At 40.4% G+C, this 15,622-nt stretch overlaps 1 protein-coding gene across 5 annotated transcripts in view; it reads left to right on the top strand.

Annotated features, from left to right (window-relative positions):
- Positions 1-69: 69 nt before the first annotated feature.
- The window catches only part of LOC113236327, a 68,620-nt gene continuing 53,067 nt past the window's right edge, over positions 70-15,622 (top strand). For all 5 annotated transcript variants that reach the window (XR_003310938.1, XM_026472344.1, XM_026472342.1 and 2 more), the window contains exons 1-2: positions 70-2,075; positions 4,970-5,126. Coding sequence is in view for 4 of the 5 variants with exons in the window: in XM_026472344.1 (XP_026328129.1) it covers positions 456-2,075; positions 4,970-5,126 (1,777 nt within the window). In the remaining variant the exon portion in view is untranslated. The remainder of the gene's footprint in view (positions 2,076-4,969; positions 5,127-15,622) is intronic.

Raw genomic sequence — 15,622 nt, 5'->3', positions numbered from 1 at the left:
AGCACTCAATTTAAAGGTTTATTATTATTGTTATAATAATCAGTTGGTATGCACATCCCTTCTATCGCTAGTTGTACATTCTTATTGACGCATTTCATAGGATCTCACGACATGTTACCGCCTGGGTCAAGGTTTAGCTAGGGCTAAAGCGTGTCGCGATCACAGGGCCGGCTAAAGCTTGCGCTGGCGCTGGCGTGGGCGGGCGGTTTGTTTACGGCGTGGGGCGGGCGGGCGGTGGCCGGCGCGCACTCCGCGAGGCAGTCCGCGCTGCGCCGCCGCGCTCGCGTACCGCACCCTATATTCAGTTCACGGCCGCTCTATTAGCAGACGGCTATTTCGGCGCATAATATTCGGACCGGTGCTGAGTAGTATTCAGTTTCTCGCGGGCAGGTGTGCGGGCCGAGGCTGACGATGCGGCGCGCACGTCCCCCCGCCTGACGCCCCGCGCTGCGGCCATGGAGTGCCGCCGACGACCTGCTGCCGCGGAACCCATGACGAAGGTGGTGCGCCGGCGGGAGAAGCCGCGAGAGCGATGGCTGCTCACGCGCAAGACCTGGAAGTACATGTCCGACGCCGGCCGCCGGCTCATACCGGACGGTGCGCAAAATCGGCCGGAAGACGTCCCACGTATAGAGGCGTACTTCCAGGAAGTGTGCCAGAGAGAGAACCGCTTCCTGCTCTGGAGGAAGAGTTCCTATCCTGGTGCCATCCCGCGACCAAGACGAAAGAAAAGACCCAGGGGCGGTTCCGTTCGCGCCCGGTCGCCTTCGGATGATGCTCCGCAGGTGCCGACAAGACCCACGGATCTTTACATTGGGCACACGTCTGGAGGAAGATTTGACATCGCCAAACTTCGGCGAGATTTTTTTGCAGCTCCACCACCTTCGTCTTCATCAGGATTCGGGTCGAGACTTGCAGGAGCTACTCCAATTGTGCCACCTCTGCCTGAGGAGGATGATGAGAGCGCGTTAGTTGATTTATTGCGAAAGTACCTGAAAGTAGAAGATGATAGAGGCCCCTCGCGACTCGGAGATAACGAGGAACTAGTACGCTCATTGAGGAAGTTTCTCAAGAAGCAGGCGGATCGCACTTTAACGGATTCCGACGCTGCTGATTCTACTCAGAGAACTCTACTGGAGAATCTGGGAAGATATTACTGTCGCTCCCCGAACAGGGACACCATTGTGCAGGATTTACTTACTGATAGGAATTTATTAAAAAGACTGTATCATGACTTGCGTAAGACTAAGCCATATAGAGGCGGTCGTAGCGGCGGTAGCAGTGGAGGCTCAGGTGGTGGTTATGGACCTAGTGGTTTTGCGAGCGGCTCGGGCCGCATTGCTTTGCGAGGCAGAAGTGTTCTTGGTGCGCGTGTGGACGATGGAGAGGACTCTTTACTATCTCCACCGATGTCTCCGCCACCGCTTATTGAAGTATTCAGCGAATCTATGGAAGACAAGTATGTGGACGCTGGAACACAAACCGTTCCGATCCCGGAAGAAGTCTTGTTGGAAATGGAGAGAGCTTACCGTGATAAGATGGAGGCTGCAACAGCTCCTACTAGTCCAACGAGTCCGCCGTCTGAGAGGAAACCAACACGGCGACGCTCGAGCGTTGACCACGACGACGTCTCGCAATCAGTCAGCGACACCATCAAACGCTATCTGAGGATGGCTCGGAAAAAGAGCGTGGACGCTGAGAATTCGGATCGTTTCAAGCGAATCAATTACGACAAAAATTTGCGGAATATAAAGCCTCGCGCCCCACAAGAAGTGGACGATGACGGACCTCATAAAGGCTGTCAAACGGAAGAGGGCTGGATTTTGACGTATAGGGAGTTGCGATTTGCTTCTGTCGCGTCGACTCCAACATCGCCTCCGTCCCCGACGTCCCCTACTCAGTCGCATTCGTTCCTCTCGACATTGTTAGGCAAAAGTGCACCTACGATGGCTCCTCCCCCAGGTGGCATGCAGAAGTCGCGGTCTTCGAGCAGCGTGGTACAGAGCGTGAGCAAGAGACTGTGGAGGACACGAAGTCGGAGCTCCAGCCGCGTCTCGACTTCATGGACGCCTCAGGTCAGTCGCATGGTATTCCGTTCTTGTGTTGCTATGATGTTTCTTTCGTATACATGTTATGTTAGCTCAAAAAGCAACTTACGTTAATTGTACAATATTATTGTAAACGACTTTTGCTCCATTTGTGTTGACATTTGAGCAAACACTGTAGCCCTACATCATAAATGCACTTTTTATAATGTTAAATTATGTAAGTAAGCGTTGTCAAACGCCTGACTGAAACTGCCTAATACAAACGCATGTTTCAATCATATAAATTCCTCTGGTATACAAATCCAAAGCCGTTACAATGTCACATTATTTTTGGTGAATGCTGGTAAAATAATTTCTGGAACTCGCATAAATCTGTATCGAAATTAGCGCGCGACAGAAACATGTCGGGTTTGCAGAGAGCTTGGAGTATTTTAGCAACTTGCTTTGCATTCGTTTCAAAAGACGGGTGAAAGCGATTAACGGTTAAGATATTTTGCTGATCTTGTTCACATTTCTCTTCCAAGTTTATTTAATTTCATCTCAGTTTAAATGTTTATTTATTTTTTACCATTTACTACACATACGAAAAAATCTTAAAGACTATCTTCGCAGTTGAGACACTAGTTTGTATGTTAGTAAATAAACTTGACCTTGAAACTAAAGCATCATATTCCTTAAAATGTTTGTTTATCGGTTGTCCTTAACCCTTTGCTTGGTTATTGTTATTCAATACAGTCTTGTTGTTGTTTGTTTTTGGAGTCTTAGTGCATGTTATATTTGTACACTAACGTTCAGTATTCGCGCACAGTTCACCGCCTTCAGTTCATGCAAAAGTTTATCTTTCAGTCAACATCTGACTTATATCAGCGAAAAATCATAACTAGCAAATATTTTGATGTTATTGTCAGAGAATAGATTCAGATATGGGCGGCCGCGAAGGCTTGCTATCATAAACATTCTGCCCCATGCTCGGCACGTGTGTTTTGACACGCGTTACACGTACTTCAACTTGCGTCGATATCTCTTTTTTATTTTCGGACTTTTCTATTTTAAATTTTGTTTGCTTTGTTTCATGAGAAGTAACTACTGGCCTTCGATACAATTTTTATTCTATTTCATTGTCTTACTAAATGGTGCTATTTGGCAATACAGGCAAACCAGAATTGCCTGTGACGGCATGTCATATGTTCATGTAGACTAGACATCATTTTCTCATTTAACCAACACTGATTGCGTTAACCTTTGTTTCCTTTGCTCTTGAGTTAAAATCACAGTTAATTTCTCCAATGAATTCAGAGCCAAGAAATGACTCGATACAAAGTCACGAAAATTCAGTATTGCCACTAACAATAAATTAGATAAAGTTTCTTATATGCATCACGTCAAGACCCTCTTCATTATAACCGCGATCGTAGGCGTTTTCTCCAGACAAAACACATATTTTACAATCGTTCTGACTCACAATCGTTTCTCTCTGAACGTATAGTCTTGCAATTGACAGACTGATAGCAGAACAAGCTTTAGCTGTTTATATATAAATAGCCATAATTACCATAAACATGTTGACTGTCAACATCTTAATTCTTCATCTAGTTAGCTGTGGCTATGTAAATATTATCCAATTCATTGACTCGCAATACTTTTGATGTTGTTTTATTTAATTCGATTGGATTGTCGCCAGTAGCACCTGCTGTGACCCTGAAATATAAAAAAGGTTCTATTGATGATTTTTTTATTAACTTGCAGTGTTCACTGTGTTGAGTGGTGTTGATATGAGCCAACGTCGACAAATTAGAAAGTAATGAAAAATTTATTTGATGATAATTGATTTGGCGTTTGTTTTTCTTCGCTAACATTATTATTCTTGACGTATAATATTATTTAATCGTAGAAATATGCAGCATACGCGTTCCAAACTGACGGCCACTTGTTTCTCTCATTAAATTTTTTGAATGCGTTGTAAACTATAATGAATGTCATTGCAACGTTTTATATGGATTGCCTATCTATACTGCTCTCCTTGTCATGACTAACGCTTTTGCATTTCGATACATTACCAGATACCGGCACTTACAATCTAATTCAAATAATTTTTATTTCATAGGTAAGCAAATTACACTTGAAATTTTCATATTAAACAATTGCTCATCTGTAAGGCAGAGTCAGTGTAATAACTTTTAGTATAAAGTGTTTGTTTCACTGTCTTATAGAAGCTTATACATTACCCCTCACGTTTTGTTGTCACCTAAAAAAATATCAAACACAAAATGTCAAAAACGTCAAAAATTTTACTTAACAGTACAACTGAAACTAAACAAGATACTTAAAAAAAACCGATAAGAGGGGATTGTAGATCTCATTTTGCTGAATACAGAAGTTAATAACATAATTTCGCTAAAAGTGTCGATAACGTTGTACGTAGTTATGATAAGAAGGGCAGTATACTCTTAGTTAGTTCCTATTTGTTTTCTGGCATAGTTTACATCTTTATTTTAGTTATTTGGTGTTATTTAAAACTATTCCAAGCTCGTAAGCTCATCCCGTAGTGTCGTTGTTCTTTTATTTTTTATTTTGTTCTGATTTTTTTAGTATACTAATATAAATTTGTCAATAAAATTAAATACTCAATTAGATGTAACTATGTATGTAACTTACAGCATAAAGTCTATGTGAGTTGTGCCTAATTCTAGGCGAAATTGATATTGAATTTTGAATCAACAATTTACTTAATCTAGTATCTCATTGGAATATTGTGGGGTGATTGTCCGAAAAATTTAATTCAGAAAAAAATGTTTTCTTACATTTACTGAATAATATTTTATTGTATAAGAATCTTGTATTGAACTATTGTAGCGTTATGTTGTAATTGGAGCCTGTTATTGTTATGTTCGTGGTGTGATGACGTCACGCGTTATGTGCAGGGCAGCTGTTGCTGGGTAGACGGCAGCGGGCGCTGCGTCAGACTGACGGACAGCTCGTTGCTAACGCTCAGCGAGGTAGAGCGCCGTGCTCTGCAGCAGGCCGCGCTAGCCAGGTTGCAGCAGCTCAATCTCGGCACCACTATCAAGATTCCAGAAGGTAAAGCAGTACTGCCACCCTACATATATCTGCCGCCAAGCAGTAATGTGAGCATTACTGCGTTCCGGTTTTAAAGGTGCTGGCGAAATTATAGACGTGTGGCACTTGTCAATTTATGCCTCTGGTCCCTCAGATCTTTGCGATTTAAAACTCGACTGGTACAGCAACAGTTGTGGACAGGCGTGTCGCTTAACAACAGGCGCACGACATGTTCGTCCCGTCACTTTGTTTTTTTATGATATCAAGTGACGGGACGAACAAGTCGCACGATGATAACCTACACGCCTGTCCAAAACAGTTGCAGTGCCACTCAGAGCTATAAATCAGAGGGGCACTGCTGCTACGCCCGTCACCCTGAGACATAAGATGACAAGTCCCATGTGCCTGTAATTTCACCAGCACCCTTACCCTTCGATCCGGAACACGGTAATGCCAACATTACTGTTTGGAGGCAGAAATAGATACGATAACAAAAATAAATAGGTAAGATTCGTGTTGTTGCAACGGTGTTTGTAACATGAGTAGGTTAAAATTTTCAGCATACCAAATTTTCAGGACGGGCGTGTTTTATTTGCTAGAACTTTTACACTGCATTACCAATTACGCCTATGGAATAGCTTAAATACTCAACGGTTATTTCAATGCAATCATTTGTTTAATAACTCATAGATATTAAAAACGACAAAAGCTAGCTTGTCTGGCAAATGGCCAAGTTTCCTAACCGATGGGTCAATTTTCCCGAGAACCGCCACGTTAACTGCCCACCGGTTAACTATATGGCCCATTAACTGAATAGCAATTGAGTTGTTCAAGTTAATTGTTTCGGTTTAGTTAACATGATTGATTTTGGTTTGGTTTACTTTTGCAAAAATATTTTTATTATAAGTTTTGACAGCTCCGAACTAATTGTATTAAGATTTACTTAATATGTACGCACGGAGGTCGAATCTATTTGAAACTTTTTTTTTTACAAAATATTGCGCAACACTAAATGACATTAAGAACTACAATTTGTTCCTAAGAATACAACCTCAAATGGCTTTAGTTGTTTCTGTATAACAGTGAAAGTGTAGAATCAATAAGTTTGGAAAAAATGTATACTAAAATTATACACTGATTACCGTACGGTGTAAAAATTATGATTCCTGAAAATATTCACGATAGAAAAAAAAGAAAGCTTACCTAGAAATTTTACAAGAACACCTGTGTATTCAATAGGTACTTTACGTATACCAATGATTTTTTTTATGTCATCTGAACTAAATAGAACACTTATAGTATGATAGATAGATAGATAGATACAATACGTTTATTGACTTACCACAAGCACACACAATAATATGAAACAACAAATAGCTAAAGAAAGAAAGAAGACAAAAAAAAACTCAAAACAAAACATACAAAATAACAAAAAGGAATGAAATCAAATAAATATACACAATAAACGACATATATCTACAATTAATTAAAAAGCAAGTTGTGAGTGCTGCAGCAAGCCAAACAGGCCATAGCTCAGTGCAGGTGTTGCCCAAAAGCAACGCACTGATTTTCAGCTATCGCCTAGTGGGTAACGCGAAGTGGTGCATCACAGCAAAAAGCAATGTGTAAGTAATGTGTAGGACGTGCAGTGAGTCTTAGTGTAGTTGTGTGTCAGTGTTAACGTGTCGATGGGAGCGTCCGTGGAAGCGTACAGGTGTGGCAAGCATGAAATTTCAAAAACCAACTAGAAAAAAAAGATATAACAAAGAAAACGGACAAAAAAAAGATATAACAAAGAAATAGGACAAAAAATTAATTATTATAAAGTTTACAAATTGGTGTTTTTTGGAAGCCCTCGCTATACATAGTATATATAGTAAGTAGTATATGATATACATTTTGCAAATAGCTTTATTTCCGTTTGTAAAAAAATAAAAAATAAAGGCAGTGTCCCTGCCGGTCGACCCGAGCAAAATGAACCGTATTAGTACGGGAAAAATTTTAATTAGAGCTGCTATAGTATCAACTTTATGGTCATTTGTTTCCACTTATTACAACTTGTATTCAAAATGTGTAAAATTATATTGAGTTTTCTATTGGTTAAAATAATTGCGATATAACATCGGTAGATATGACATAAGTCGGCTTAACGCGCTAAATATATTAAAGTTTTTTAAAACATCTTCTTGATGAATTTGGTGTTTTTGAGATAGGCCGCTATAGTTATATTCTTCTCCGGATGTAATTTTGCGTACCGATCCTGTAGGTCCTGCCAGATTCGTACCCGTTCAGTAAGGTTTAATCCCCAAATCTAAACCCACGGTACTGTCTATCATACAACAGATCTCCTTGTGAAAGAGTTCGTCCAAGTACTGCCTTACCCATTTCTGCCACCAAGCAGTATTGTGAGCATTACTGCGTTCCGATTTGAAAGCGTAAGTGTGCTTGTGAAATTACAGATATATGGGACTTGTCGACTTACGTTCCGGGGTGACGGGCGCAATGGCAGTGCCCTTACGATACTTACGATTTAAAGCTCTGAGTGGCACTACAACTGGTATTATCAAACAAAATCAAAGCTCAGAAGAAAAGGTTAACTGTATCTCAAATTGTATCAAGGACTTTTCATTTGTCGCCTGGATTGCTGAAACACAGTGGTTGATTGTATGCATTTTTGGAATTATACCAAAAAATCATGTAGGTCATTTAAAATGTTTCAAAGAAAATTTCTGTACGCTGAAATATTTTAATTTTCATTAATTTGTGTTGGAAGCTTAGTTAAGTAAAAGAGCAACTCTCACATTTGCGGTGTGAGTTTTACTAGCTATTCTCTAATTTATTGTCTATAAAAAATAATTGACTTCGCGATGCGTAAAATTTTACGACTCAAGCGTATTACAAGCTCTGATGGAATTGGCGTTAATTTTTTAACATTAGCAGGTTTATTATGATAGAGGATACGCCACTGTCAAATTCTCTTCCGACAAGCACGTCTTGGCGCAAACAAAGCAATGTTGAAAAAGTGAAGACGCCAAATTACACTAAACTCAATAAAAATGTGCAAAATAAACTCAGTACAGAGTAATAAAAAACCGACCTCAAAAGTTCGTTCATATATTTGCCAGGTTTTATTGAAATCGTTTCATTCAAATCATTTCTCATTTCATTTTTTATTGAAATCGGTTATCCGATAGTGCGTGAACCGGATTCATCCCCTAGTTTGCCACTCTTAGAGATGGAATATTTTCTAAAAAATTAAAAGGAACCAACACTGAGGTGTCGTCTTTCCAACAAAAAAAGAATCATCAAAATCGTTCACAAATACCGGAGTTGTCGCGTAACATACATACAAAAAAAATAGTCCAATTGAGAACTCTGTGCTTGTGTTAATTTTTTTTTCATGCAGTTACTTTTAAATCAAATTAATAAAATAAATTATGCGCAGCTACAGTCACAACTCTTGAGGATGGCTGGTAGAGAAGCAGAACACGTGTCCGGTATACTTTTGGTGGTATTTGCGGTCGTAGTTGCGCTTGTTCCATTTTCAATATCAACTATTCACCGTTGGTATGTAGGAAAATAAAATCAAAACAATACACTAATAAAAACGTCACCAAAAATAAAAATTTAACGCTCTCAAGTTACCACTAACACGGAAAAATATATAAAAAAATAAAAATAAATAACTTAATAAAAAAGAAAATGTCATTAAAGAACAAAAATTAAATAAATCACGGACTATATCATATATCATACTAACCTAACCTAATATTCCATCACCACGTAAGCATAAATTTTCAAACATTACATTTTTTACATTTTCGCATCTCTACTCGGTTCGCAAAAGAACAAAGCAATTTACATCCATTTTCATTAAATGGATTTTGGCAAAGTAACGCCGGAATTTATAAATTGCTGTAAAATCCGTCATATCAACGACACATGCATTTCCATCTTCTATTACTATGGTAAACTAAGGACACCTACTGGAAGTAACTCTATCACCAACATGGTATGAATATAGGGATACGGCAAATGGTGCAAAATTAAAAAACCTGGCAAGATACTTATAGGTGACTCGAAATTAGTAGAGGTGAAACTGCAGAGCCTTGAACACCGTCGTAAAATTGCCTGCTTATAGGTATTCCACAGGATATATCACGGAGAGTATAAGAGGGACTTGCGCAATTTAATTTCGCCTTCCCTTTTCCATCTTCGGATGACTAAACGTAGGGTGGGTGTCCACCCCTATGTAGTAGCTAGTGTGGAGAGGAATTCCCTGCCCGCAGACTTGTAACCTGAACGTTATAACTTGGAACTTTTCAAAGTGAGAGTAAATTAGTAGTGCATGCTCCATCGCCGACCTCATCGTCACTTTCCATCATCTGTAATGGAAGTCATATGCGCACTTATTATTTTTAATATAATAAAAAACCTAAATGCTATCAAACTAAATGGAAATGGCGAAAATAAACCTGTCACAGTTGTTGAATTTTTTTAATCGTACACACTGCACAGCTGAGTCACTGCAATTTGGCATCTAGACTCAAAAAATTACGACAATGTCTACATGGTTCAATGTTTTATTTTTCATTCCTAACAATGTTTTTGGCTGTCTGTCTAACATTAAGCGACGCAAATTTTACACAATCAGTTTTTTCTCATTCAAAAAACAGGTTAAAAAACCGAGTCGCCAAATGGTTTTCACCGTGTTCCGACTCGTGTTCGGGAGTTGCCAATAGGAGGTCGTGTCTGAACAGTTGCATTGCGTCTAACGACGAATTGTAACTGCTTGTACTGTCACATTGAGCACTCGGTTCTGGAGGCTAGCGGGATCCGAAGCACGGTGCACCGCTGGCCGACGGTGGGAAGTTGGGAGCCCAAGTAGCGGGAAAGTCACCCGTGAAAGGCTGCCCCGCCACCCAACGAAAAATCCCGGAATGCTCCACCTTGCCGGTTGGCGACCGGAGGGGAGGACCAGGTGGCCATCTCCGGGGGGGTTCGGGCGTCCCCGCGGTCTCCAAACCGATTGTAACCTCGTGTGACAGTGTGAGCTTACTGCTTGGTTGAACACGACGCAATGCCTCGTCCAACTGCCTTCCTCCTGCCTATTCACGTCTCAAAACATGAAAGGTCACCGAAAAGGAAAAAAGTTTACACAGCAGTTGCACGTCCTTCCACTAAAAGTGCACCTCACTAATATCCGAGGTCTGCACTGAAATCTCGATTCGGTCCACTACCACCTTGAAACCGACAAACCGCAGCTGCTGTTCCTCACCGAGATGTAGATCAGATGTCCGACTGACGCAGCGTCCTGTCAACCTCAGCTACCCCGGGTATACCCTGGAGCACAGGTTCATACCTTGTGGCGGAGTCTGTGCGTACGGTCGCGATGACATCTGTGTCAAGCGTCTCAAGAACCTTGAGGCTCCGTGTTTTTCTGTTTTGTGGCTTATGGTTGACACAGGAGTTACACAAATAGTGTACAGCTGTGTCTACCGCTCGCACAGTGGAGATCAGGAGGCGACCAAGTTGTTCCAACGTCTGAATGAGATATCTGATGAGGCTCAGATCACGTACCCAGCGGCGCAACTAGTCATTCTGGGGGACTTTAATGCTCACCATCAAGAATGGTTGTTCCCATACCAGATGACCGATCACGCTGGGAGAGAGACGCGTAAACTTGCGTTAACGCTAAGCCTTTTCCAGCTTGTCAGTGGTGCCACCAGGATCCCAGATGTTGAGTCTCATACGGCTAATTGCTTGGACTTTCTGTTAACAACTGACCCAGACCGCTACTCTGTGGTTGTGGAGGCCCCACTGGGTACTTCCGACTATTGCCTGGTGAAAACCGTATTCGTATACCCGACCAGGGCCCTAGTGGTATGAGGCGGGTATGGCGATACAAGTTAGCAGATTGGTACAAAATGCGCCATTTGTTTGCGTCATATCCCTGGCAGGTGTGCTTTACTTCAGGAGACACGTCGAGCTGTGCTGATGCTGTAGTCGAGGTCCTGCGTTTGGGTATGGAGTATTACGTACTACATAATACATATATACATTACATATACATATTACATACCATGCTCTGATGTACCCAGTGGACCCCAAGCTCGTCCATGGTTTAACGCTCCAGACGGCAGCAAATCCTTTTGGTTCCTGGCCAAAGCGGTCGAATCTAACTTTTGTCGCCCATCTTTGCCATCTCTGCTGAGGCCGGATGGCTCGCTGGCTCATACAGCGAAAGAGAAGGCAAATCTTTTTGCCTCACTCTTTGCAGAGAGTTCGCGTCTGGATGCCGCAGGGAACCTACCTTACCCAGGCTGGCTGCACTATAGCGCCAGTTGGCATACGTTAAAAAGAGGTACATTAAACTCTGCGGAATCTAGACGTGAATAAAGCTAGCGGGCCAGATGGAATTTCAGCAATAGTCCTGCGTAACTGTGCGCCTGAGTTGTCTCCTGTTCTCACACGCCTGTACTGCCTCTCGTATGAGACTGTCCCAGTTCCCAGGTCGTGGAAGCTTGCAAACGTGCTTCCTGTGCCAAAAAAGGGAAGCAGAACTGATCCTGTCAATTATAGACCTATCTCAGTCACTTCCATACTCTGCAAGACCATGGAACAGGTACTCAACAACCGTCTCCTGCCATATCTTGAATACAACGACCTCCTCAGTGATCGCCAGTACGGTTTCCGACGAGGGCGAACTACTGGGTATCTTCTTGTGTATGCCTGTCATATATAGAGCGAGGCTATAGCAAAGCAAGGTGAAGCACTTGCAGTGTCTTTGGACATTTCTAAAGCTTTTGACAGGGTCTGGCACGCAAGCCTTTTAAGTAAGCTTCCCTCTTATGGTCTTCCCACTGACCTTTGCAATTGGATATCGAATTTCTTGAGCCAACGTTCGATTCGAGTGGTCTTAGAAGGCTACTCTTTCGAACATATTACGGCGATAGAGTTCCTCAGGGTTCCGTATTGTCTGCAACTCTCTTTCTGCTGCATATCAATGATATGTTAATTCCATGTACCTTTGCGTATGCTGATGACAGCACAGTTGTAGATAGATATCAGGTGAGATGGAGGTCAAATGCGCACTTCTAATGTATAAAAAAAAAGGTTGTTAACGGTAAATCATTTTGGAAAATTGCATTTTTATATTATCCTAGACACGTTTTAACTGTGCTCTGAAGAATTATTGAACCTTATCCTATTCTTCCCTTTCCTGCTCCGAAGCAACATGACGTATTCCATCGCGAACTAAAAGGTTTGGATGCACCTTTCTCTGTCGCACAATCGACAAATGGAACTCTCTTATAGTGCATGTTCTCTCGTCCTTCAAACGAGACGTGAACAGGCATCTTGTAGGAGTGCAGGGTGGAGGTGGCTAAGGCAGTGATTGTATGAATACTGTAGTAGGTTAATTTTTTCGTAGATGACAATAACGGGTTCGCTTGAAGCAACTTACTTCCTCCACAGTGGAGTACTTGCTCTTTCTGTGGTAGCTCTTAAGCAAAACTTGTCCAGGGTTGGTTAATCATAATGGCATTGATTGATCACTGCGGAACGCCTGGAGTGGAAGGATTTTATTAACTCAAAGGCATTCAGACCCTCTAACGACATAGGAAATGTTTCTAGTGCAACAAGAGAATGAATTTTGTTTGAAAAATGAGGACTCCATTTCGAATAATGTGGAAAAGGTTCTAGAGCCAGTCTGTGTTTTCAAGAATGAGGAGCTGTAAAAGTTGACGTAGTCGATCATAGTCAGGCTGGTTCGTGAATATTGTTTTGAGAATTCACATTTGAATTCAATTTTCTATTTAACATCAGGTAGAGACCAAAAAGCCTCGTTGAAACAGGCAGGTGACTCCAGTCACCTGCCTGTTTCAACGAGACTTTTTGGCTCCCGTTTTTTACTTCCTATAAAGAAGGAAATTCTATAGACGGGCAGCAATATCTACCTGTTACTAAGATCAAAAGCTCCCCGAAGTTTGTCTTTATAGTAAAATCCATTTTCTATGAAAGCTGCTACTAGACGGACTCCATGCGCGAAATCGATATCTACAACGGCATCGACATTGACTTCTGGCAGTTCTTGTTGCGCACTTATTTCAGGAGCTCAGTATATTGTTGATGTCGAAATGAAAGATGTTACTTGTAGGTAATGAAACTATTTTTTCGGATCTGTATCGCGTATATTTGTTTTTTTTTAAACAAACCAACGTTTCGGGCCCTTTACAAGACCGACTTAGATCTGAAAAAAGTAGTCTCATTTGTTTCTTAAAAAAAGGCGTGTTTTTTTACCACCTCTCAAACAGAGGCCGTGGGGTGAATCCGGGCTTGCACCTCTGAGTTTCTCGGAGTTTATGTGTGAAATGTAATTTGAAATTCACCACGAACTTTTCGTAAAGAACCCAGGATATGGAGTGGAGTTGCCCACCTGCAGACTTGTTAAAAACTTATATAGGGATGACTACTCTAAATTACTTGGTCACTGCAAAATTATAAGTATATACGACAAAATTAAAATGGTTAATATCTACGAAAATTTTAGGCAATTGCAAGAGTTGGAAGAAAGAAAAAGACCAGGTAATTTGCGTAATTTGTCATACATGCCTCGTTATGACCTACCAAAATTTAAAAATGTATATGGTCAAAGAGGCAGGGAATATGTGCTCCCTTACACGCTAAACCACTTACCCAAGGACCTTGTACAAAAACTAGTTAATTGTAGTAATGCAGCCAAATGTAAAAGTAAGCTTAAGTCATTTATTTTTAATTTGTATACAGTAACTAGTAGCCAGACATAGCGCATAAATCTGTGCAAGACAGCGACTGAAGCCTCCTACATATAAACCCATTATAGGGATTGCAGTAGGTAGGTTAGATTTAAGAACCAATGTATATTTTTGTTTTGAAAAATAAATTAAAAAAAAAAAATAACCTCCGGAATGCTGGATTCAATCTCTGATACCTTGGAAGTACATATTGCCAACTCAGCAGCTTGGTTGCCGACATCTGTCTGGAATAAAGCCTGCAAACTACCTCGACAAACAAGCACGCAAGTGTGCCGAAGGAGTTTTCTTAAGTCATCGGTTGATGAGGATTGTTCTGCCGGTAAGTGACGTATAGTTAGTTCGTGCAACAATTCGTCCTTAAGTAGAAATTCAATTGGACAACCGGAATTTACAAAGTCCATGTTGTCTATATATAGTGTAAGTTAAAGTAAGCTAAATAATTTCCAAAATACTGCTTAATAAGCTAGTCGTAGTAAAGTAAGCTAAGTACATTTATAGTCCTGCTCAGGTAATTGGAAAGTCCAATTAATAAGGTAAGCTAAATATTTTCAAAAATACTGCTTAATAAGTAAGGTACGCTAAGTACGTTTAAGGTACTGCTTAAATAATTGGTAAGTCCAATTAATAATAAAGTTAGGTTATACCTTAGTGGTAAGAAAGTATCCACAAAATTTTTAAACATTTCTTATAATTAAGATTGCCCAAAACACTTAATAGTTTTCTGAACAGGTTAGAGTACCGTTAAGCTAAGTTTACAAGAGTTATTACAAATACAAAGTTACTTCTATTTGAAACTTTCGGTCCACACGTTGGGTACGACACTTTAATGGTCAGCTCCAGTCGGTTTGAGTGAGCGGTGCTGAGTGTAAAATTTATATCCGCTCACGCGATACATGCAGCCGTGGACGCATGCTGCCACAGAGCGTTGCGCGACTCGTGCGTCTCAGGAAGCATATCATATGTATAAATACATAAATTAAATAAATAAATAAACACCTAGAGGAGCCGGTGATGATTTTATACAGATTTATTGGATACCGAAGTTATAACAGGTAAAAGAACTAATATTAATTGCTATTTCGGTAACTACTCTAGCAAACCATAAAGTTTCTAATGCCTGGATCTGTCATTTAAAAAAATAAACAACTTCAAAAATACATCACGACGATCGTGTGTGTTATTGTTTGGGCTGGTGATTTCGGTTTTTATTTATTGAAAACATACCGTAAGTAGCGTTTTTTTGCGAATTTGATTAATTAATTGATAATATAATTACGTAGTAGAATAAGACATAATCTAACATAAATATTTCTAAAAGAAAGCATCTTCGAAACTTGTTGCTACTCAATCAGGCCATTGCCGGTCCTGTTCATGATTACATTATATAAATATTGATTTCATTTTCCACAAAATAATATTATATTACAAATTTTAAATCAATTATATACTATAAGAACACATTACGTTTTCATTACATGCAGGATTCATTGATATTTCAGTTTCGTAATTTTGTATGAAAAAAGCTGGCGGGTACGCCCGCCCAGTGACGGCCATCGTTGGAAATAAGACCGGTTACAAACCCATTTGTACTTGATAATTTTTATATTTTTTGTGAAATGGGTGATTAATTTTGTGTGTAAAATAAAAGTTCATACTTCGTATACAAAAGCATGTAACTAAAACTACACTCAAAATGCTAGTTAAGAGATTTACTTAAAAAAA

Source organism: Hyposmocoma kahamanoa, unplaced genomic scaffold (assembly GCF_003589595.1).
Source record: "Hyposmocoma kahamanoa isolate Upper Pololo Valley unplaced genomic scaffold, ASM358959v1 91, whole genome shotgun sequence".
Classification (NCBI taxonomy): Eukaryota; Metazoa; Arthropoda; class Insecta; order Lepidoptera; family Cosmopterigidae; genus Hyposmocoma; species Hyposmocoma kahamanoa.
This window is presented reverse-complemented; position numbering and strand designations above follow the sequence as displayed.